The following is a 23,895-nucleotide window of genomic DNA, read 5'->3' as shown; positions in this document are numbered from 1 at the left end:
CTAGTTAGATGCAACATCACTCTTCATTTCTTGCAATCTCTCCCATCCCTCACTATTTTCCCACATATCTTTACCCTTCGACATCAAGGATCTGATAGTGGTTCTGCTCTTGTATTTCCAGTCAGCACATACCACGTCCCCAGCACCATGCTTTCCAGGCTTTTCCCCTAAGGACTCATACGCACCAATTAAATCCGAGCAAGCATCTACAGCATCATTCCAGGCAGCTTCCTCATATTCCAATTCAGCCCTCTGACTCAATGCTCTATAAGCCTTTTCGTGACATTCAAGTGCCAACCAAGGCTTTTGTCTCCACAAATCAACTCTAGCAATGATTCTCCAACATCTGGAAGAAGTGGTGATAATAGTGGGCAACACATTACAGATCAAGTCAATGCATGAGGATTGGAAATGTGTCAAACGACCGAGCTGTCCATTCTCGTCGACCTTAGGGAACTCGGTAGACACCAAAATCTCCACCAATCTTTCTATGATGGGAATATCAATGGATGCTTCACCATCCTTTCCTTTCTTCTTATCAATAAGTTCACGGAGAGCAATAATCACATCGTTCCACTCGTTCAATTTAACAGCAACAATCATATAGTTCTCATAGATTCTCCAACTCTTCTTATTCTCACCTGCATTTCTAATGGCCTTTTGCAAAGCATTGAAAGCGGGCTTGGTTTTATCCAATTTGAGTAAAGCTGAAGCCAAGTTGGACCACGCATGCGAGTTGGTATCATCCAAACTGACACATCTAGTGAATGCTTCTGAAGCAAGTTGGAATTGACCAGACTCAAGGCCGCAACAACCATAGAAAAACCAGTTCTCATAACTCAATGGATGAACAGTCAAACAATCATTCATATACTTAATGGCGAGTTCAAGATTCTTGGTGAGTCCACTCGAAGCTGGTGGGTTATAATGGTATCTGGACAAAGAGGCCCTTGCCTTGGAGTACTTGCCAACTTCCCAGGCCTTTTCCCAGAGAGCTGGATCCTGTTTCACGTCACCGAGAATGGAGATGGCTCTGGCATCGGAAGGATGATGCTGGATTCTTTCCATCAAGATTTCCTCGGCCTTCTTTTCGTCCTCAATGGCAGCATAACATAATGCCAATTCACAAGACATCTGTAATCTTTCATAAATAGCAATAGCAGACTTGATGATACCCAACGACATATACTTTTCAGCTAACTTTGCATCTAAGGACCATTGTGGCATAAGAGGAAGCTGGTGAATGAATCTTAACCTGGAAGAAGTTAACGCTGTCCCGTCGACAGCTTGAGGAATAATTCTGGTTTTAATTTTGAGGCCAATTTCTTCAATAAGGGAAGTCATTTGAAGCAAACCTCTTTCGATGGTTCTAGATTTATTGGTTTCCAAAAGCGATCTTTCCCACAATGCTCTTGAAAAAAGGGTCCAGTTGATATTCTTGGAACTTGTGTATAAAACTCTAGAGACGAGGGCCATGAGTTCTTCTTCCACCAAAGGGTTACCTGAAGGAGAGGTTTGCTTCAAGGTGGTAAATCTCAAAAGAAGCTGAAGGTTATCGATGTCATTCAACGCAGGCTGGTCATTAGGGTCCAAGGCCTTCAACTCGGAGGGAATATCTTCCTGACGATTAGCAATAGGCAAAAGCAAATTTTCGCTGGCTTCAACATCATCGAATTTGAGTTTTTTAGTATTTGGTTCGTCTTGGAGTTCCAAATCGTCCAAAGATTCGTATCGAGGACGCTCGAGCAATAAATCTGACTCCAATGCAAAGTCCTCTGGGGTCTCCCCCGTTTCTTGGTCAAAAATGGAAGCACCTTGGGATTTAGCCAACACGATTAAGGCGGAAGTATGGAAGGTTTGGAACTGAGTTCTTTTGGCCTTTGCACCAGACAATATGAACTGAAGATTGGAGAGCTTTTTGGCCTTGTTCAACAATGGAATAGAGAGGTGTTCCGTGTAACTGTGGATGCCGCTTCTGGAGCATTCCAAAAAGTATATCAACTGGATGTTCTTTTGAATTTCCAGATTATCCTTTGGGGACAAGTTGTTGCACACGGATGGGTTCAACAAAATGGAGGAAATTGTGGACAAAATGGATGGAGGCTCTGACAAGATGGATAAATGTACTTGTAAGGCTCTGGATCTCCACCATTGGATCGATGCCATTATAACATTACCCGAGTCCTGAGTGTTTTTGGTGATAGAGCTGGTGATTTCGATCATTTCGTCAATGGACTGGTTACTGAACAAGGAGTGGGTTCTGGATATGCCCATCAATTTTTCAAATAACAAAGACGAAAGTACCAACAAAAATGGTTCGGTTACCAAGTCGTAGGCCTGTTGACCCTCGATGGTCAATGCCCGGCAACATTCCAATTGGAGCATGGCAGGGTCCACACCCGGGAAGAACGTTTCTTGAGCAGTGTACTGGATGCCTGGACCGGTGTAGTTGACCTGGATGAACGTTTGTAACAAACCGATGGCCAACAAATGGAGTTGAAGATGGGCCTCTTCTTCGGGAAACTTCTGTTTGTAGGTGTTGATTATTTCTTCCACGTACAAATGGGCCACTTCAAGAAGGCTTTGGGCTGGAAAGCCTCCTAACACCTTCCTTGAAGAATCTGAGAGGATCAAGCCGATGGTATCATTATCGCTTATGATGTCTGCTGACTTTCCTTCAAGAATGAGACGGGCAGGATTTTCGAGCGATGGATATTGGTTGGGCTCAGGAGTCTGGAACTTCTCGACGGGAAGCGCCAACACCAACTGTGAAAGGTACTGTTGAACAGACATGTTCAGGTGGTGATGAGATGGAGTTTTTTCAATATAGATGAGGTAAGCTTCGAGTACTGCATAAAATTGCGATTGCAAATATGATCTACAGGAGTCGAATCTTGGAATGCCTAACATACGAAGACAATGCACTGACGTTGACCATAGAAGTAGCTACCTTTTGGAACAGCAGAGCTATGGCACATCCAAAATTTAATTTGGAGAATCACTGTAAATTTACTTTTCAAATAGTAGAGACAGTGCCTGAGTGACGAAAATTAATTAACACAACGAACATTCCAGATGATAGTAGAATACGGCCTCGGTGACCGACACAGTAAGACTCCAGTGTATATTCAAAAGTTAAGGATGTAAGTGGATTTGTTGCCAAGTTTGTAGAGTACCAAAAGAAGGTTGCAATGGGTAGAAACCATCTAAAGGTCATATTATAGCCCGTATAACTCCTTCCACAGATTCACTCACACTTATTCAAATTTATTGATAATAGTCAATCAAGTCTAAATATCACTTAGTATATTGGTTTAGATACAAATTTACATCTAACAACTATTCACTAATCTCTGGATCATGTGAATTTTCTACTTACAAAGTTGCTCCTCTAATTCAAACATCATGCTTGCACAATGCTCGTGGCAACCCTGCTACACACTGATCAATCTAATAAATTATCCAGCTCATGTCAGCTCACTTCTAGTTCCACCAAAGAATGAGAGCCTCTTTTTTGGCTCGTTAGAACTCTCGTTTTTCTTGTTATCTGAAGACTTCCGGGATTTGGGTTTCTTAAGTGAGTTTCTAATCGATAACCTGTTCATCCTGGATCCATTCTCGGGATTCTCATCATCCGATGCAAAATCAATCACTTCCTCTTGAAAACTGAATTGAGAGGGATTCAGGGCGGAGGAAATCCTCTTTTTAAATTGGGGAGTTTGGGGTTTAGACTCCTTGACATCCAAATCTAAAAGGGATAAATCAGATCCCAAACTATAGATTTCCTTGTTATTGGTCTTTGGTTGAAGCACAGGGGTGGCCGAGGACGAATTGGAAGACTCCAAACCAACTTCTAAATCTATTAAATTTGGCTCAACAAGTTCTTCCCGTGGGTTCTTGGTCATGGTGGTTAGAATTTCTGGCGACTCCTTATGGTTGGGTTCTTGAGTGTAGGAAGATCCTGGGAGTGATTGAACTTTAGTAATGGGTATCGAAGTAGACGATGAACTAGTTCTAAATTCTCTCCATGGATTGGCGCTGCTTCTTTGCTCCACATTGACACAGTCTTTGCCAGAATCATCAAGAACCTTGTTGATAGGCTTGGGTTGCTTGAAAGGGAAAGGATTACCCCCAAGACCCAGGGCATTGGAACTACCTACGGAAGTGCTCAATGTTGGCACGACCGATGCAGTAGCATATTTAACTTGAGAGTTCTCAGTCAAATGGGGAGGTTTAACATCCAATTGCTGAGGCACAATGCCCACATCTGGTTCTTTCTCTACCGGATGCGACTCAACTCTAGAAACACTCTCGAAGTCCAATAGATCTGGAAAAACTGGTTCTTTTTTGGATTCACCATCAAATCTAGGAAGTTCTAACGAACCATCAGGAACCGGCACATTGTTTTCACGCTCACGTTCAAACGGCTTCATGGGAGCACCTTCATTGTTTCTAGGTTCTTCGTTAACCTCACTGCTTCTAGGTTCTTCAAAAGACTTCTTTTCACGTGGTTGGATTTCCGCCTGGAGTCTGTTATTGGCTCTCTCCACAGAAGAGTTTTGCCTCGATATTTCTTGATGTGACCCATCCGATTTAGCACTAAGGCTACTCTTAGCCCCAGTTACAGGCGATTCTGCAAATATATCATCAACTAGCTTCTCTGCACTCTTATTCATATGCACTTGACGCCTCTCCCAAGCTTCCTTCTTTTCGTACTCTGTCCCATCTTGGTAAGGGTTGAAGTTTTTACGAGGTTGTACCTGTTGAGCTTGTGGAGGTTGTACGTATTGTCTATGATCTTTAACGGGCAATTGTTGTTGCTGAAATTGATTATGTTGCTGTTGTGCATGAAACTGGTACTGCTGAAGCTGGTACTTGTAGACTTGGTGTTGGTAATTGTACTGTTTGAGCTGCTCCTTTGTGAGCTTTCTAACTTCATCGGCATTCAAAACAACAGGCTTAGTTGGTGGTGCATACAAGGGAATACTTTTCACCTGTTGTGGTGACACAGTAGGTGGCTCCGAATTTAATGGAACACTTTTCACCAGTTTAGGAGACAAAGTAGGAGGCGCAGATGCTATTGGTTGACTGTGCTTGTGGGAATCGTCTAAAATGTCCTCAAGTGATGGGTATCTCTCTTCGACGTTGTCCAAATTCTCCAAGTCTCCGAAACTCACTTCATCTTCTAATTCTTCAGTGTCTTTCTCGGATTCTGCACCGACTTCAAGATCCTGGCTTGGTTCGTTAGTCTCGTAGGCCTTGCTACTTCTCTTTGACTCAGACGCAGTTCTGGAGGGTTGGGCTTGAGTATCCTTGGGCCTTTCTTCGCTTGGTGCCGAGGCTTGTGGTGCTATGGTGCCAGGAATATGAGATGAAGGCTGGGCTGGTGGTTGTGCTTGCAGTGTGATTGTTGCTTTTGCCGGTTGTGTGAGTGGTTGTGATTGCGCTGGCACTTGTACATGAGGTTCGTGAGGGTATACATTGGGAGATACCGAAGCACTGGGAGAGACTCTTGCTTGGCTTGCAGCAAGTTGCTGCTGTTGGTAGAACAGTTGCTGCTGTTTTATCATCTCCTTCTGTTTCTGTCTCTGGTACTCATGCAATGCTTGGAAGTTGTAGCCACCCGTCTTGTAGAAATCATCGATGCCCACGTCTTTGAAGTCAATTTCCATCATCTTGGCCAATAACATGATGACTTGCACAATGTTGGGTCTGAAGAGCGGGTTTTCCTGGAGCATGATGATGATCAAGTTCTTCAAGTCTCCCGAGTATGATGGAGCCGGCAAGAACTGGAAGGACGCATGGAGGATGGCGATGTCGCCATTGGCCTCGAAAGGCGTGGTGTAGTAGCAGAGCTTGTACAAGAAGCACCCCAAGGCCCAGATGTCGGACTTTTCGTCAATGGGAAAGCCTCGATACAAGTCGATCATCTCGGGAGACCGGTACTGGGGCGTGGTCTGGTACAAGATGTCGTGGCTCAAGAGCTGGAACTGGTGCTGGTCCTTGGGAGGCGGGATGGGCGATGTGGTGGAGCCGAAGTCACATAACGTGAAGCGGTTGGTGCTGCCTATGAGCACGTTTTCGATCTTGATATCCCTGTGGATCATGTGGAGGCGGTGCATCTCGTAGATTCCGAGGGAGATGTCGTACATGATGGTGAGGATCTCGGATTCCGTCAACTTGGTCTTGATCTTGGCGTTCATGTAGTCCAACAACGACTTGTTGGGACACAACTCCATCAACACCAACACCTGGTAGGTGCCATCGTCCAAGCGCTCGGCATGGGAGTCGTAGTACTTGACGATGTTGCGGGCGTCCTTGAGGATCTTCATCACGTCGACCTCCTTGCGCAATTGATTGAGGCCATTCTTGTCAGGCACAATCACTCGTTTCAAGCATGCTATCTGGGACCCGTTTTCGTGGGGGTCAATGTGGACTTTGTAGATGTGGGCGAATCCTCCTTCCGAGAGGTATTCCACCACGGTGACCTTGTGACTGCCTACCGTCAATTCGGTCCCCAGGGGGAGTTTCGGAAAGTTCCCCATTGGTGTGTTGGATGTGGTGGTGGGAAGGATTAATAGATGTATTTTCGTGGCGGTGACACGACGGTAGTGGTGCGGTGGAGAATACTGGGGCTTGCAGAACCAGAGGGTGTACTGGCATTAGGGTGGAAGAGACTCTGGCGAGCCCGTGGGAGTGAGTCTGGGAGCTTCTGGGAGCGATTCTGGGGAGAAAATGGTGGTGGTCTGTGCCAGTATTTGGTTTATTGAGGTGGATAGAGCCAGGTGGCGGTGGCAATCTGGCTGCGATTTGGCAGTCTCGGTGCTGCGCCTGGTGGTGCGCCAGGGGAAGTTAGGGGCAGTTAGGGGAAGTTAGTGGGAGTTTGTGCGAGTCGCGCGCGAGAGGTGTCCCTTCAGGGTGGAACGAGGGCCTGAGAGCATGAACTGCACCAATTTGGCTGGTTTACTGATTGATTACTCGGCCTCCCAGCGCTACAAGGAGCTGGGTAGACATTCATTGCCTGCTAATCCAATACCTCCTAGTGAAATAAAAACCTGTGCCGTGTATTTGTCTGGTGTCTCGGATTCGTGAGGTATTTTTTAGTGTTAAATACATTTTCGCTAAGACGAGAAACTGATCCAGGCAGATCAAGGATGTAGGCAATTAACGAGCATAGGCTACGGTCGATGGAGCCGTAGATTAGGCAATTAATGGGTATGTATTAGGCGTCCATAGGCCAAGTCAATGGTGCTGGAACACTTCCCGGACCCTGTGGATTTCTGGAATATGGCTTCTGCAAATGATGCGAGATTTTGGTTTCTTTGGGTCCTAATTGTTTCTACGTATTCTTGTTCCACGGTAGACTTGTTGCAACTGGTAATCTTCACTTTTTTCCACATTATCGGGGTACTTTAGAGTAGAAAATGGTGTAGTGCCATAATATGTTCATTGGGAACTTTCCTAGTGTATGGATACCGATTACAGGGTCCTGGTGTAGTGGTCTGTTAAGCGGATCTTTCCTAATATTTACTGAGAATGGCGATGCAAGAACTTTGCCTTGCACAACTTCGGGTTTGGCACCCCACAGTGGAAGACCATTAAGTTCACTACTATATTACCCTCATCTTCTTCTCCTTACTGACTGAGAGTTAGCTGTGAAATTGCTAAACCGTCTACCATAGTACACAAGTATTTGGACCCGAAAATTCCGGTCTGTTCATTGCAATGCTAATTATATTTTATTACGAGTGCTTCACCGGTGCTTCCGATCAAGACTCACTCCATTTCAAACACATCCTTCATCACCTTTACCATTTCATCATAACTGAACGGAATAAACACCATCTCGGCGCCCGCCTCGTTCTTCACCAATTTACACATCTTGTGCTCAACAAACTCACCCAACACTGTTCTGAAGGTGATTTCGTTACTGGTAATGAACTTCTCCACACAGTTCTCATACAAGTCCTTGAAAGCAACCCCATGCTTGAGATTACCCTTGAGATTGTTCCTAGAAGCTTCGGTTCCCGCAGCATCGTTGATAATTTGCATTTGTCTCTCCAAGAGAGTCCGGTATGTATTTTTGGCATTGGATGTCAACGAATTCAACACAAATTGAACTCCCTTCTCACCGATAAATTTCTTAGACTTACCCAAATTCAACACATCTTTGAAAGAAAGTTCGGTAGAATAAGACTTATAAGTGGTCAAGTCATGCCAAATGAAGTTGAAACTTTTCATTTTGGATTGATCCCACAATAAGGGCGCGTTGACGTTATCTGTGGATGAAACCAACCATATTTCAGGAAGTGATGCAAGAATGGAGAAGTAGTTTTGGGTTCTCTCATCACGGAACACTTCTCCATCAATATTATTGATGACCAAGATCATTTTGGGTGCAATGAATGTGCTGTCTTCGGAAGCATTGTGGATTATTTTCCTTTTCTTCTCGATGTAATTAACCAAAAAGGGTACTGTTTCTGCGACGTGTTTTGGGAATCGGATGCTTTCCGATTTCTTCGTTTCGGGAGGGATGAATACGGTCACGATGTCCTGCAATATTTTTTTGAACTTGATGGTAGGATTATAGCCATTAACTACCATAATCTGAGGAAGATCATGCTCGTATATCTGTTCAAACCAGTTGATAAAGTAGTTTGTAACAAAATCCAAGATCAACTCTATTTTAGACCCAATTCCATAGAAATTCAAGCTATAACCTTGTGATAATTCAAAGCACCATTGATGGTAGAGTAGCTTGTGAAGATGGTTGAGAATGGTCTTCTCGCGGTGGGCAACTTTGTCCATCAAATCAATGTAAGGAATAAAAGAGCCATACTCCACTGCTGGCGCTAATTGAGCCAAGGATCTGTTACTGGGCTTGGCTCTGGTACTATGCTGTTCAAAGTATCCTTCAGATCCTTCAAGGAAAAATGCTCTTTCGTCCAAAAACCTTCCCTTGAGATTTTCTTCGAGACGGACTCCGCCGAAATGGTTCTTCAAGAAATCCTCATCAATAATGTTTCCATTATCATCAGTCTTGGGTATTTCTAGTGGTACAAACTCCTTGACTGCATCGTGGGTATTATTTTCCTCCTCCTTGGTTTGTCGCAAGCCCGAGATTACTGGAGCAACTTCGGTGTCAAGCATAGAAGAGAAAGTAGACGACGGTTTATTGTCTTTCTTTTTGGTGTCTTTAGACGTGCTCTTATTTTCCTTGAAAAGTGTCTCATCATCCATTTGGAAAATACTCTTGATGCTGCCTAAAATCTTCTCTGCTTTGGTGGGCCTACCGACCCTTCTCTTTCCATTGGTTGGTTTGGAAGGCGACGACACCTCAATTTCTTCCTCGATTTCAACATCTGTGGGAGGGGAGCGAGATTTCAAGGGTGACCTTTGAGAGCGAGGTTTAGATGGGGATGGCATAACCACCTCTTCGTCCGAAGAATCCAAGCCTTCGTCTTCGTCGTCCTCGTCTTCCTCTTCGATTTCGTTGAATTCGTCGCTGGAGTCGTCTATATCAAGATCGAGATCCGGCTCGTCTTCTACCTCTGGCGCAGGTTGGGCTCGACGAACTGTTTCGCGTCTCCTTCTCTTTGTTGGCTGAGATATGTCCTCCTCAAGTTCCACGTCGCTACCATACGCCCTGAACTCTTCATCTCTAGACTGTTTCAAGATCGACTCGGCAATACGGATATCCTGCTGCCTCAAGATGTCATCATCGTCCTCTTCATCATCCTCGTCCTCCTTCATGAGTCTCGAATACACGCTAGTTGACTTCATGGCTCTTTTTCTGGCAGATTTGTTCAACGCAGCCATCCGTCTTCTTGGTGACACCTGCCCTGCCCTTCCATTCGGGGTTTTGACCGGCGAAAATGCTATTCTGTCGCTCTGGTACTCGAGCTTGATGATGCCACGCCTTGGCGACTTGAAAGGAGATACTTGGGGTGATTGTAGTCGTTCAGACACGAATGGTGATCGGGGCCCAGACGGCGTTTTGGAAGGCAGCTGAGGTTCTTTTACCGGAGATACTTCGGAAGAGTTGGCCAGACTACGACCACGTCTTCCCACACTCTCAATGCCATCGTTGTTGTACGGATCTGTTCCCATCAGTGATTCGAATCTACGCATCCACATACTGTTGTGTTAAGCGCTGGAGATTTGCACGTCATGTGACTGCACCAACGTGACGAGTTCTGAAAAATCATCTCTTCGCTATCTATACTACCCACCACAGAGTAATGTTGTCGTTTTGCCCCAACTGCTCCAACATGTTGTTGATCCGCCAGGGGGAGGACGGATGTAACCAGTTCTACTGCGCCACTTGTCCGTACGAGTTCAAAATCAACGGGTTCCAGATGTTTGACAGAAAGGACTTGGCCAGAAAGGAAGTCGATGATGTATTGGGAGGAGAAGGTTTCTGGGATAACGTGGACCAAACCGCAGCACAGTGTCCTAGAGACAGCTGTGGAGGCACAAAGGCATATTTCTACCAGTTGCAAATCCGTTCTGCGGATGAGCCTATGACTACGTTCTACAAGTGTGTGAAATGTGGAGAGAAGTGGAGAGAAAACTAGTGGAAGAAACGGAATAGAGCCGTGAGTTCCGAGGAGATCCTTTTGGTAGACTGAAGCACCATCGAGGTTATGGTAACTCTATCGAGGTAAGAGAGTTAAACCACCACAATTAAGTGAATAATTGCAACAACAGATGTTCTTGAGGAGAGATGGACTCAATCCACCGGGTGATAGAAATGGCTTCGGAACATTCAAAACGGTTAAAAGTCGGTGACGGCTGCGCATATCCTCCGCATGGAGAGAAACGCTAATGTATCATTAGTGATAGCATAATTTGTACTATAGATAATACACAGTAGACTTTTAATGTCATACCTGATAGTATCGTAAGCATTAACCTTATTTCTTAGAGACTATCGTTACCAATTTGGCAATCTCTACAATGGATGCTATCAGTGAAAAGGACTACAGTTTTGTCATCACGGTCGTACAATTTATCAGTGGGTTGGAAAATAACGAAACACACCTGTTTCGCCTCAGAAGAGGACCTATAGAGCTGAATTGTCTCATTAGCGTTGTATGCAAGCGATCAAGTAGAGGCCAAGGCTGAGAAGCATATGCAAAGAAATGTACTTCTTCCTGAGTTTCTGGGAGATTTCGCAATATGTTATCCACTTCCAAGCTCGGAATACTTAGTCAACAGCCCTAGCTTTAGCGAGAACCATGAATTGGGATCCTGTTGTAATACCAGGGATATAGTTCTGATTTTCTTCAGGTTAACCACCGAGCTACTCTGCAAAAGAATCGATCTCTTCAGTATCACACGCTGCCCAAAACTGGTCAATGAATTCTGAGAACTAAGTTTCATAAACGTAAGATCTGAAGTTGCTTGATTCTTTCTGATAAGTCGCGGCCTTGTGCTATTGACACCATCTTTTTTTGCATGCTCTGCCACTTTTGCTTCTTGTGACAGCTTGAAATGCTCCTGGGATTTATTCAGTGAGTGACAATCCAGAACCTCGTCATTTACACTAATGATTTCGAATTCGAAAGACCCTGGAGGACTGCTGTTGAGCATTTTGCTCGACCTTAAGGAGTCACTATAGTCGCTGCCCTGATCGGGCAAGTTCTCTGTCTGATCATATTCACGAAGCAATCCATGAACCTCTCTGTAAGCACGCTCAGAGTAAATTTGTTGACACTGAGCGATTTTGTCTTTGAATATCTGTTCTTTTCTGCCTGATATTATATCCTGAAGCTTGAAGTCTTTGATTCTGCCAATTGCCACCTCCCGTCTCTCGGGGGTACCATTGGCTCCGAAGCCACCTATACCTTTAAAATTAAATTGGGTTTGGTTACCATTGAAAACATTCCGCACGTACTTGACCTCATTTTCACATTCCTCGAAACTCCACCTGTTGATAGTCATGACAGGTCTCTCCTGAATTTGCAAAGAGGGCCTCCCGAACTTGTTGAACATCATGAGGTCATACTTGAACTCCCTGCTGATGCATAAATCTCCAAATATTCTTTCTACGGAAAATCCTGACAACCACGTCGTTTTGGATTCGCAACAAGGATACACTTCTTTCGGACGAAACAAACTCACAAGCTTTCGGGACTCTGAGAAAGACAGATGTCGCGAAAATACAAGCTTGATCTCTTTAGGAAGATATTCGGAACCTCCCTTCGGCAATATCCAGAGCCGGTTTTTGAAGCGGTATATCTCGTTTCCTTTCGCTGTAGAATGCACCAACCGCAAGGTGGCCCGCTCCGTTTCAGTAAGGCTGTTAACGGGAATGGGAAAGAGGATGCCTGCCATGTCTGAAATGTTGAAATCGATGCATTGTTTTATTGTGACTGCAAAATTGGGCTTGTGGTTTCCGGCTTTTGCAATCACATGGAATCGAGGATAATGGGTCTTTCCAATCGATTGAGAAAGAATCTGGGCACTGGAGTCATTCTGTTGGCACAATGCACTTATTCTGGCCCTTAGGTCAGCCCCTAGCGTCAAGGATCCCAGGAAGAGAGGGACTATTTTCGCCCAGGCCTCTTCGAAGCCACTGGTGGTATCCATGAAAAAGAACTGGATTTCCTCGTCGTCCTGTGGATACGACCGTAACATCTGGATCACTCCATTGATGCCATCGTTGTTGTCGGACATCTCGATATAGGGCTCTCCTCTGTATGAGAAGGTAGTATCTAGATAGATATTGGCAAGCACCTTCAAGCCAGTCGTATACTGAAAAAGATACGGGTTTTTTGCGAGTCCCTGGACCCACCAGGACTCAGCACGGATATCTCCTGTGATCAAGACCGCCTTCACCTTGTCCTCAACTAAAAACATGGTTGATCCAGGACAATGGTACGACTGGATCAAGGTTAGCTCGATAGGTAGGCCATTTACAGAAATGGAGTGCTTTCCGTAATCCAACGGAATCACGTACAGAAGAATGTGGTGATACGCGGGATTAAGCGCTAGCAATGCCCTGGTTGTAGGAGTACAGTATACCTTCTTGCAGAACGATTTTGCATCTAGGCCTGCCAAGTGGTCCGCGTGAAAATGTGTCAAAAGAAAGGTGGACGCGCCAGTGTTGAACTTGTCCACGCTGATGGAGTTGAACTCGGCTAGAACTCCCTGGAAGCTGTTCCCTCGCTGCATTGGATGGGTAGGATACGCGTAGGCAGCGGGATCTATATCTGGCAGCGTGACCCTGGATCACGTGACCGTCCGATGAGGTGCATGCAGTAGTTGACGTCTTCGCTACAGGTGTCTAGAATGACATGTATTTCGGCAGCAGCAGTCGCTGAACCGCACTATATCAACACGCCGTAGTACTCGGCCCGCTTGTACTGGTAGTAAAGCTGTTCCCACTGCACAATGAAGCGGTCAGTGATGGGAAGCAACAACTTGCCGCTCAAACTGAGCAGGTTGACTCTGGCAAGACTCTCGATGTAGACGACTCTGGTGGTGCATAAGCCAAAGTATTTCATGGCGAAGAGCATGTAGGCCAAAGGCACGCTTGTTCCCGGACCATTGAGGAGCAACACGGACGGTAACTGAGGGAGCTCTCGCATGCCCTTGTATGTGGAGATAAATGACCTGACGGTGTTCTGGATCGACAGGAGGAGCGGCTCCTGGACGGCCCGAGCTCTGTGGAGGGTCAAGAAATTGGCTGGCTGGCTTGAGCTGAGGTGTTCTTCGAAGTCGCGTGCTTTGACCATCGAAGCAGAGTCGTTGGACGACGTCACCCACGTTCTGGACACCTCACTGAGGTCCACCTGTGACAAGATGCGCATCATCTCTCCCGTGTGGCCACCAGAGCCCAAGAAGATCATCACATTGGTGTTTTTGGCGATCAAGGGTACCTCGTGGAAACTCTGACCTTGTGCGGTGATTTCGGGACTGTGGAGCGCAGGAAGTATGGCGATCAATCGCACGATGGCCACCACGAACGGCAAGAGGAACGCAGCCACCTTTATGCAGAGCTTGGTTTCGTAGTTCATGATGAATGTGGTGGTGGTGATGGTATATGTGAGTTTTATTCGCGTGGTTTCTCGCTTGCGCGACAATAATACCGCGACAATAGAAGCGAGCTACATACGAGGCAGGAGTGAAGGGCTGAACTTCTGGAACTTGGGGGTATTAATGATAATCTGGCTCATACGGTATGGAAGCTATAGTAGTAAAGGATTATTGGTAGAACAATATGGCAGTAGCAAGAATTCATCTTGGTGGTATCGATAATAGTTCCACGTCAACCTTTTTTTAGTCAAGATTCATTTGTAGTCGGATTCCTTAGTTTGAATAGTGTGTCTTGTAGCAGTAGATCGCTGCCTGTAGTATTTGTCAAAGATCTAGCCAAATTCCTCTCATATGTTATTGATTTTCTGATATCTCTTCGCAGATCAATTTCTTGTCATAGTTAATTCCCTATAATTCCTGGTCGATTACTTTGATTTGTTGTCTAGTCAATTAACTGACTTGGTCGATTATTATCATAATAGTCAACTCGTCAGCTTCCTTTGTATTAGAATTTGTGTGGTATTCAATTTTCCTGGCCAGTCAAATGTAATTTCTGTTGCATCCTTTCTGACACTTTCTGAAGACTTGACGTGATTTCTCAGCTTTACAGGCCAGAGCACCTGGAAACGAAATTTGCTGATGACGAGATTTACTTAACAAAGCTGTCATCTTAGGAGAGCTGACGGCACTTCTTCTGGTTTTAGCCAATAGGATACATCTTGAGACTAATTCTGTGGATGCTTTTTTTAGAAAATGTCTACTTAATGATAGTGTCAGTATGTTCTAGTAAGTCACATTCCTTGTCGGCAAGCGATGGTAAAATTGAAAGAATAAGCAGACTTATTATTCTAAATCTATTACTATTGTATGTATAGCATTATGGCACGTAATTCTACTGACTATATACCAATAAATTGTGGTGATACCCACAAGCTTAGCGAACTAACCTGAATAATTCACTGCACAGAAAGAACATCTGTGAAGTGTGCTAGCACTCTACCTCAAAATAGCTGACCTTGCTATGGATATTTCCAAGCTTTGTGAGTAACGACTACTCGGTTTGTAACTGGCCGCCATATCCCTAATACTTTTACTGTTCACTATCCGCACCATATCATTTGTCACTTTGTATGATAAACAGCACAGTTCCAGATTATAGGTGACAAGACGTGGGAAATTAGTTGCCCATTTTTTTTGGCCACAATTTATGACAAAAGAATACACTATTGGTGATATAATACAACGTTTCTGTGTCTGTATTCTCTTTCAAGCCGTGGTGGTCAAAGAATCAAGGGAATTATTCAAGCCTCATAGAAGCAACAAATAGACTCGCAATCACTATTCCAGGAGATGGACTATTGCTCTCGTCTCCTTAATAAGAAAGAAACATTGTCTTCCGTAGATGTTATAGTATTAGCTACACTTCGAAGTCGGCCCCAGCAGCATGATACTTGACTGGAGCTTTCTTGAGCAGACCTTTTTTGACCTTAGCAACATTCTTGGGCCCTGAATTGGCTTCCCTGTCTTTTTCAGCCAATTGCTTCATCACTTTTTCCACAACTAAGCTGATTTTATAGTGCTCATCGTTGGTGACCCCCAATGGCCTAGGCTTACCCCATGCCACTCTCATTGGATGCCTGTTGTCCAAGAGCACCAAACCTGCTGTGCTCTTATTGCTGTTGAGACCATTAGCGTTGATTGAGTCGGCAAATGCCTCTGCAGCCTCTCTGGTAGTGAACGATACGTATCCACACCTAGCCTTGTGTATGATTTTCAACAACTTTATCTTGCCGTAGGAATTGCACATGTCTGTTATTAAGTATTGCGGCACGTCATCTCCTACGCCAAATAGGAAGAAGGAAGTGGTTCCCTTGCTGGTCTCCTTGTCGAGCAGTCCTCCAAATGGCAATTTGGCCAAAATCTTAGACACATCGATGTTCTTGAGCTTGCTTTCATCTGGCCTCAAGCTCTTGGGTGCCTTTTTGAAGCTGGGGGCGTCATTGAGCCGTTCAGCCAACTTTGTCAAGATGTTCCTGGCTAGTTCTTGTTGGTCTTCCTCTTGCTTGGACCCAAAGGCCTGTTCCTGTTTGTCCGCCAAAATTGCCTTTCTTTCCCTGTTCTTGGACGCTTCAACGGCTCCGCTGCCAATGGCAGGCAAGCCTGCCATCTTCAAGGCAGTGTCTCGAATATGAAGGGGAATGTGGAAGTTAATATCAAGCATACAGCTCTGGCAACAGTTCTTGGACCGTGCACAGGTGGTGCAAATCACAGTCTTCTTTGCCTTTTGCGATGAGAGGCTCGAGTTCCACCTGTAGACCATAAAAGGGCGAGTACAAGACTTGCACTCTTCTCCGTTAGGATGCTTCATCATTTTGAGGTGTTTGTCTGGACCCAAACAGGCATCACAGATGGAGAATGAATCACTGGAAGTTAGCATCGATGACGATGTGGACTCTGCAACGGCAGATACGTACTCTGACATGTCAGTAAGTGTTTGGTACTTGTGATAAATGGGTTGATGAGATGGTGGTGGGCGTGACCTGTGTCATGTGACGAGCGTAACTCAGCCAGATGGACTCTACCAAGATATCGATCGGGGTTGAACAGCACCGTGTGCTTTGGCACTATCAAGCTGTGGCTATCTACGTCGAGTGTCTACAGAATCGATTGTTTGCAGTGTTTATTGCTATGCACAAGGTGGTTGGCCTGATTGTTAGTATGTTCATCACTAGTGAAGCTCTCCAGAAAGTCAGTGTTAAAAAGCTCTGAAATTATTTTTGTTCTACACGGGTATTCAGGTGAAGAAATTCGTTGTAGTTATAATTATTCATCAGTGTAACTGGAGAGGCATCTCATGTTACTTACGGTTTGGTGGTTGAGGAGAATGAGATGACGAAGAAATTTGTGCGAAGCCGGCTCTTTTATAGTGCTTGGGAGGTTACCCGGACACATTCTTGGGTGCAAAATAGTACCAACCCTGGCCCAGCAAAAGGTAGTGTAACAGAGTGAGAAGTGTGACGGAACTAGAAGTTTCAAAGGGATTTCGCTTGGTCTCACCTAGTCATGATTACATACCTTCGTAGGTAAGTTTATGGATACAGGATGCCAAATTGGAGACAGATAGAATCAGACGAGAGGCAGAGGTTTAAAGATGAAACCAGCAACAATTCGTCTGTATCGAAGTACATAAATTGAGTGATCGGGGTGTAATCCAAGAGATCTAGAGAAAGAGAAGATACTCCCAATTCCAAGACTTAAGTAAAAATTAGAAATAAAATAGGATAGAATAAATTACCGCAGATAGATAAGAACCAGTAAAGAGATTTATACCAGTATAGGAATACCGAATTAGCATTTAATGGTGACTCAAAAGGTATCTGCTACAAGCAATAGATACGATGATTACGCTTATTATTCCAGAGTTACACTTAAATAGGCATTTTGATTCGTGTACAGGGTTACGGACAGAATAGTAGTTCCCATCCCTAAAGGATGATGAAAGTTATATTCGAAATACAGTCATTTAAATGCATCAAGACAGGGCTATTGATGGTTTTGATAATGGATAACATCGTAATTTCAAGTAGGGAGAGCGATTAGCTAGCACTAGCTACGAGACACGATTCTGATAGAAAGAATAAGTATTCGAAGTTGCAAGAGTGATGACGGGAGAGTCGCATGTCTCAAGCCGGCTGCTATATTGATAACTTCAGTGACACGCTATTCGTAGCGAGTGGAGAGTGTGTCCAATTTGCTAACGCAGTATTATTTGCTGTGTGGAACGCTACAGCTACACTAATAAGACATTATGACCATATTGGAAGTGGAGGGGTGCTGTCTAATGCTAGGATGTACATAGACAGCAATGGTTGGCACGCATACTTGAACAATCATCTACAAGAGCAAGCAGGCAAAAATAAGCAAATATGAACTACGAAACAAAAGTCGGTAGTGAAAACGCTTTTGATGTGAATTCGTTAAGGCAATGATATTGATAATGAGCAGTAATTGCCGTGAGCGGCTGCTTCTAGATTACCGGTGGAGGGAGGAAATCCACAGCAGGACTATGTTGGTAAATGGTGTAAAATTAATCAAAGCAGAGCTACTGCCCAAATGATCTATAAAAGATGTTGCTTAGCATTCGTTATGGAAGACCGTAGTATATGTGTGTATGGCAGTGACGTACCGGTTGGTTAAAGTTTCCTGTGTCTACTAACATACTAGATGAAAAGTTCAAGTTTGTTGTTACCTCGAAGGCCTACAATGGAACGAAATTAGTATATAGTGAGTGTTGGCCCAACTACTCGTTGTCTATAAATTGGGATACACCCAAGTCTATCTTAGCTTCTGTAAGAACTAGTTTTAATAAAGTCAAGCCATCCTTGACAGTTTCATTCCCACTCAAAGACACGGTTGTTTCTGCGTTTATAACAGTCACCACCACCATGACATATAACCTTGGATCTCTGCTCCATCCAAGAACGCCATCAAGCCCTCTCTTCTTTACAAGCTCACTTACTCGGAGTAAATCTTGAGCTTGCTTGAGGCACAACGAGGCACTTTCTGTACTTGGAATAATTCCCACCTCTTGGAAGGCGCTCTTGAAGTTAACAGCGACCTCGACTTTGTTGATGTATAGATTGGAATTCTCAACATCAAAGAGTGTCTCCCCAATTGTGCTGCTATCCAACTTCTCCACTTCGTTTACGTCCAAGGTGTGACGTTGAAATTCCTCCACCAAGGCCCTCTTGAACTGCCCTCCTTTGCTTAAAAGCAATGGCAAGCATTGGTTAGCCAATGAACTGGGGTTTGTCTTCACCGACATCCCAAGATACGAAGACAAATACCCAGCAGCAATTCCCCTGATGCTTTCATCGTCGTCATACAATCCCCTAAAAACAAGCAAAGTCTCCATCCTTGACTTTTGGAGATTTTCACTCAGCTTGAATGTACTGTGGCCCTTGACAAGAGATTCAATCGCAGTCAATCGGTATTTAAACGATTTTGAGTCGTCACAAAGCTGGCGACACTCATCAATAAATCTATCTTGGTCCGCTATCAGAAGCTGCAGAGCTAAAGACGCCAAACATTTGAGCGAGTTCAATTGAATGTCTTCGGTAAAAGAGGGGTCAAGGAAAGCAATAAACCTTTTTGATTGCGTCAAGTTAATGGCATTGCCTTCTTCCAAAATCTTCGAATATAATCCCAAGCCCTGGGCTCTAACATAGTCAAAGTTTTTCCCGTTACCAATCAACTCAATGAGATCTTCAGCCACTAAATGCACCACCTCCGATTTAAGCATCTCAAAATTCAGTTTAATGTACTCTATCGTTGACTCTTGAACTCTAAATGCATCTGTGCAAGCAAGTCCTAATCTTATGAGGTCAACAGTCCTCTCCTTATCATCATTCAGGTAGTATTTCTGATAGTTAGTAAGCAAGAAACCGATCAATTCAGCCATCACCAATTGCTTACCCCCATCAAGCCTATCATCATCACCCACAATCAAATTAACCAAGTAATTTCCAAGAAGATCTAAGCTTTCAGATGGTATTTGTTCGTTAAATTGAACAATAATATCAAGGAAAGCCTTCACGATATAAGGTGATTGATAGTTTGCTAACACATATTCCAATTTGTTCAACGTTGCTTGCTTTAACTTCCTCTTGTCATCCAACGATAATCGGGAATAACTTTCGCTAATAACCCTAAGGTAACCTTGTGCTTCGTTTAGATTAGGAAGGTCCTCAATTTTAGAGATGAAATCCATAGATCCTTCATTTTGATGTCCAAAGAATCTCATGGAGAGTTCAAATAACTCACCATCACTAAAGAAAGTAGAAATACAGTTGGCAAGCATTTCTCTAATCTTCCAATATTTGTTTGCCAACAACCTCACTAGTAAAGGCTTATACTTTGCCAAAATAGAAACATCTGCCACTGATGAAGTATCCAATTTCAGGAGAATGATAATTACAGGGAATATGTCCTGAGCAGAATCTTCTTCGAGGACATTGCACAACTCTTTGTGCAATATTTGATCTAACTGGGGAAACCTTTCAAAGAATAACTTATAGGGATATCTTGATTCATTTCTGGTGCCAAATATTCTTCTTTGTATTGTACCAAATAACATCACTGCACAATTTCTAATTGACCAGTTCTCCGAATGAAAGTTGCTCAAAGCAAGCACTAACGAAGTTTCGACATAGTCTAATGACTCTCTAGACAATGTGGTTTCGTTGAAAATTTGTTTAATGCAGTTGAAGGCATGAACCTGAGGTATGTCATTCTTTGAATCATGGAAGAATGGCCTTTCAGCCACAGAAAGCAAGTAATCAAATGAATACTGAAGAAGGATGTGCCTCTCAACAGGAGCATCATTTTCATTGACCTCAGATCCAAGATTCTTAGGTTCAGAAAATTGGCCCTTTTTCAGACAACTTGCTGCTACAAGAATTCCGGTAATCAAGAAAGGAATCCCACCAGATCTTCTAGAAATGAATTGTTCCTTGCTTTCGATTAGCTTTAAGTTTTCTTTCAACCACTTGAATGGATAGTGTTTAAGATCAGCAGACTTAAAACACATTTCGCAAGTGGAGATAAATGATGGATAGATCGATGAAAATGCACCTTTATGTTTGACTGAGCTCAATTGAGTCATAATTAGTTCGCTGCATCTCAAAAACATGTCCTCATCCACCACATTCATGCTTAAGATGTGCGACAACAAGATATTGGAGTCTTTGATTACTTTCCAAGCGTAATTCAACAAGATTTTATCGTCGTCAATTACGTCTTCTTCATCCTCGAGAGAAGAATTTGACAAAATAGGCTCGACTAGTGTCCAAATGTCAAATATGAGGTCGATTATAGTTGCTGAAATCATTTTGATGTAATCCAAGTGAGAACTGGTTAATCTGTTGAGCATCAAGTTCATTGATTTGAAGTAACCATGGATGTAAATTTCTGAACGTTCTAAATTCGAGCCTTCTTTCAACAAGTTGATTCCGTAAGACATTCTCACTATCATGGAATCGATTATACGAGTTATCTTATCAAAAGCATTCATGTTCAAGTGGTATATTGTCAAAAACTCAAAGAACTTCGCTGCACCATCACTTTTTCTTCCCGTAAGACTAGTCAATATGGTATATGACTGGTTGACTAATTGAGCCTGAAGTTGACTTGACTCAAAAAAATTGTCAATGACTGCTGGATCACAAGAAGTTAATAGGTCAAAACTCATTTCCCTTATATTTTCATAGTTGTTGAAGAGATTTTGGATTAGAAAGTGGATCAACTTGTCTCTGTATATGTTGCAATTCTTCATGTCGCTTAGCTTTGAGGAGATAGATGCCAATAGCTGGATTGCGGTAATTAATTGGGAATAATTGGATGCTGGATTGAGATATGCTGTTAGGTTTTCGATCAACCAGTCTATGAATAAATTACCTGATTCAAGAAAATGGGCAATTTCCTGTTGCCTGTCTGGGTCTATGTCTTTTTTAATGAGTTTACCAAACTCTTTATTAAGAGAGTACATGGATTCTTTGAACCTGAAACCCAAGAAATGGGTGATAAGTGACACGAATTTGTTTCTGGACTCAATATCCTCATAGTCATTCATGAAAGTGTCAATGCACCGGGATTCCCTGATTATCTGGTAAGTTTCATCGGGGATAGGCAAAGACTTTGAGTTTTTGGCGGAACCTCCAAGTACGAGCGATAATGCATTGAGTCTGATTTTTGGGTCGTAATGGTTCAAAAAGGATGAAATATTGCTAGGAAGCTCAAAACTGATAGACTTCTCTTGCGCTAGCTTGTAAAGGTTCATTATGATGTCCATGGATGACAAGTCTTTATTAATATTGGGACCGGAATATTCGGAAATGAGCATACTCAACGTCGATGGCTGAGGTTGGACCAAGTATGGCAACAAATAAGTAACCAAATTGTAACGAGTTTTTTCATCGGAAAGTCCCTCGAGAACCAAATCCCGCCAGAGGGCATACCAGGTGTTAGTGCCATCTTGAGCATTGTACAATCCCGTGAAGAGGGTGACAAATGTCTTGCTGGCAGAATTGGCCACTTGATCGTCGCCTGCGGCTTCGATGCACATTCTGGGAATTTCTGGATGCTTCTGGAGAACCTTCTGCTTATCAGGCAAGCTTCGAATCACAAGTTCAAGCACGTTGAAGAGATTCTTGGTCAACTTCTGGGACAAAATTTTGGGAATCGCCAGCTGCAAACTGTCGTGGAGCTGCTCCTTGCTGGATATAGTATAGAACGAAATTGCCTTGGTCACGAGAGCTGTCAACGAGTTGATAAGAGGTGCTGATTTGTGGTTCACGTACCGGATGACATAGTCCAATATGGCCGTAATTTGGTCTTGCAGGACCTCAAAAGCAGACAGGGAGTTGCGTGAGTGCTGAGCCATTCGAAGCAAACACACAGCCAAGGAGTCGTTCAAAAGAATGAACCATTGGTCGTCGGAAGACCCCGAGGTGTAGGTGTGATGGAGAAGGTGTAAAAGAGCGGCATAATCTGCATCCAAGGACGACTTCTGCAAGTCAGTGGGTTTGGAGGCAACAAGCCGGGTCTTGAGCAGGGCGAGATCCGCTACAGCACCACTTCGTATGGCAGACATGATGGGGAATCGACAGTTACGTCAGATTTGAAGATCTGGGAGTACGTAAGCCGCTAGCCTGTGCTTACGTAAGCAGAGCTGAGATGGCGCCGCTGGCACGATGGCAGTACGCGCGCGCTAGCCCCCGCGAGCCTCCCGCTGGCGCCCCGGTCCAGTCGCGCTGCGCCTGCCACTGAGCCCCACCACCGCCACAACCTCCCCCTAGCTCCGGCGAGGCGCACGGTAATGTTTCTTTTTCTGGCACCAGAAGTAAATAAGTCTACATTCCGTCAACTGTCCACCACTTATTTCATCGCCAGTTCACTTTCGTTCCGTCGACTGTCCACTCTCACTCCGTCCACGCTTCCCATCATGGCTGCCACCCGTTCCCCCACCGCCTCCACTGGCTCCATCCACAGAATGTACCAGATCTACTACCACCACTTCCCCCACTACATGTTGACCAAGAACGAGAGCTTCACCCTCCACTTGTTCCTTTTATCGTTCTTGTTTTTCATCGGCTACGGCATCTACAGCTACTTGCCTGCCACCATCATGTTCTCGTTGTCCCGTGGCTACTACTACTTGTGGGGCCAAGAGGTGAATGCTTAGAGTGCTGACTGAATCATGATCCATACTTCCCATTTCTCGGGAAAAGCCATCCTCTGGTGATACCACCATACTACTCTCGTCACCTCCCATACCCACACATTACGCTGTGAACATCCCTTCATGGCTCCACTAGCCAGCAGCGCAGTCTGCTACGCGCTGAGCGCTTGATTATGCCCAAAACACCACTAATAACACTCCATCTCCCACCACAGCCATATGACCCGTCTCCCTCTACCTGTATACAATAGACACTTTGTTTGACTGGTGTAGCCTCCATGAGTTCCTAATCTATTGGTAAAAAGTGCCGATGGACTAATAATATAGCAGCAGCAATTAGCGATAGTCTCAGAAATAGGATAGATTTTGCCAGTTAGTAAACCTAGTCTTCTGGAGGGAATATTGTTCTTGATTCTTCAATTACTACCCAAGAATCCATCGTATGATTATTTAATTCTTCCTCGTACAAACTAATATATTTATCATAAACTATCCATTCAAATAAATTGGACTGATTGAAAAGTAATAGAAAATAGGGTGGAGAATTAATACTTTATATATATAAATATAATAGGCAGCTTGACACTAGTATTAGATACTAGATAACTTTAAGG

At 44.0% G+C, this 23,895-nt stretch overlaps 9 protein-coding genes across 9 annotated transcripts; 2 read left to right on the top strand and 7 right to left on the bottom strand.

The window, feature by feature from the left end:
* Positions 1 to 2,793, bottom strand: CANTADRAFT_45492 (tetratricopeptide repeat-containing protein; the record flags this gene model as incomplete). The annotated part of the gene is made up of 1 exon (XM_020209223.1): positions 1 to 2,793. The coding sequence occupies one exon, from the start codon at positions 2,791 to 2,793 to the stop codon at positions 1 to 3; it is 2,793 nt and encodes a 930-aa protein (XP_020067588.1).
* A 674-nt stretch (positions 2,794 to 3,467) lies between these two features.
* Positions 3,468 to 6,545, bottom strand: AKL1 (serine/threonine protein kinase; the record flags this gene model as incomplete). Its single annotated transcript, XM_020209181.1, has 2 exons — positions 3,468 to 5,383; positions 5,501 to 6,545. 2 exons carry the CDS (start codon positions 6,543 to 6,545, stop codon positions 3,468 to 3,470), a joined length of 2,961 nt encoding a protein of 986 aa, XP_020067587.1.
* Positions 6,546 to 7,732: 1,187 nt separating this feature from the next.
* CANTADRAFT_88357 (origin recognition complex subunit 2) lies at positions 7,733 to 10,137 on the bottom strand (the record flags this gene model as incomplete). The annotated part of the gene is made up of 3 exons (XM_020211438.1): positions 7,733 to 7,751; positions 7,781 to 9,941; positions 10,074 to 10,137. The coding sequence occupies 3 exons, from the start codon at positions 10,135 to 10,137 to the stop codon at positions 7,733 to 7,735; spliced, it is 2,244 nt and encodes a 747-aa protein (XP_020067586.1).
* Positions 10,138 to 10,241: 104 nt separating this feature from the next.
* Positions 10,242 to 10,577, top strand: RPC11 (DNA-directed RNA polymerase III core subunit; the record flags this gene model as incomplete). The annotated part of the gene is made up of 1 exon (XM_020209105.1): positions 10,242 to 10,577. One exon carries the CDS (start codon positions 10,242 to 10,244, stop codon positions 10,575 to 10,577), a length of 336 nt encoding a protein of 111 aa, XP_020067585.1.
* A 1,339-nt stretch (positions 10,578 to 11,916) lies between these two features.
* On the bottom strand, positions 11,917 to 13,179 carry PSO2 (Pso2p; the record flags this gene model as incomplete). The annotated part of the gene is made up of 1 exon (XM_020208347.1): positions 11,917 to 13,179. A coding segment is annotated over one exon (1,263 nt), but the record flags the coding sequence as incomplete, so codon positions are not given.
* A 155-nt stretch (positions 13,180 to 13,334) lies between these two features.
* Positions 13,335 to 14,024, bottom strand: CANTADRAFT_43507 (N-acetylglucosaminyldiphosphodolichol N-acetylglucosaminyltransferase anchoring subunit; the record flags this gene model as incomplete). The annotated part of the gene is made up of 1 exon (XM_020208971.1): positions 13,335 to 14,024. The coding sequence occupies one exon, from the start codon at positions 14,022 to 14,024 to the stop codon at positions 13,335 to 13,337; it is 690 nt and encodes a 229-aa protein (XP_020067583.1).
* A 1,391-nt stretch (positions 14,025 to 15,415) lies between these two features.
* Positions 15,416 to 16,480, bottom strand: CANTADRAFT_88354 (uncharacterized protein; the record flags this gene model as incomplete). The annotated part of the gene is made up of 2 exons (XM_020211437.1): positions 15,416 to 15,436; positions 15,530 to 16,480. 2 exons carry the CDS (start codon positions 16,478 to 16,480, stop codon positions 15,416 to 15,418), a joined length of 972 nt encoding a protein of 323 aa, XP_020067582.1.
* A 2,181-nt stretch (positions 16,481 to 18,661) lies between these two features.
* Positions 18,662 to 22,660, bottom strand: CANTADRAFT_31634 (tRNA methylation protein; the record flags this gene model as incomplete). The annotated part of the gene is made up of 2 exons (XM_020208411.1): positions 18,662 to 20,437; positions 20,498 to 22,660. Coding segments are annotated over 2 exons (3,939 nt in total), but the record flags the coding sequence as incomplete, so codon positions are not given.
* A 202-nt stretch (positions 22,661 to 22,862) lies between these two features.
* CANTADRAFT_24961 (uncharacterized protein) lies at positions 22,863 to 23,642 on the top strand. Its single transcript, XM_020207276.1, has one exon. The coding sequence runs from the start codon at positions 23,045 to 23,047 to the stop codon at positions 23,282 to 23,284; it is 240 nt and encodes a 79-aa protein (XP_020067580.1). The 5' UTR covers positions 22,863 to 23,044; the 3' UTR covers positions 23,285 to 23,642.
* The last annotated feature ends 253 nt before the right edge of the window (positions 23,643 to 23,895 follow it).

Source organism: Suhomyces tanzawaensis (assembly GCF_001661415.1).
Source record: "Suhomyces tanzawaensis NRRL Y-17324 unplaced genomic scaffold CANTAscaffold_1, whole genome shotgun sequence".
Taxonomy (NCBI): domain Eukaryota; kingdom Fungi; phylum Ascomycota; class Pichiomycetes; order Serinales; family Debaryomycetaceae; genus Suhomyces; species Suhomyces tanzawaensis.
The sequence above is the reverse complement of the archived record's forward strand: the minus strand, read 5'-3'. Positions and strand labels throughout refer to the sequence as shown.

What these genes read in the sequence shown, in the direction of transcription:
- CANTADRAFT_24961 (XM_020207276.1), top strand. Translation starts at nt 23,045, where the DNA reads ATGGCTGCCACCCGTTCCCCCACCGCCTCCACTGGCTCCATCCACAGA.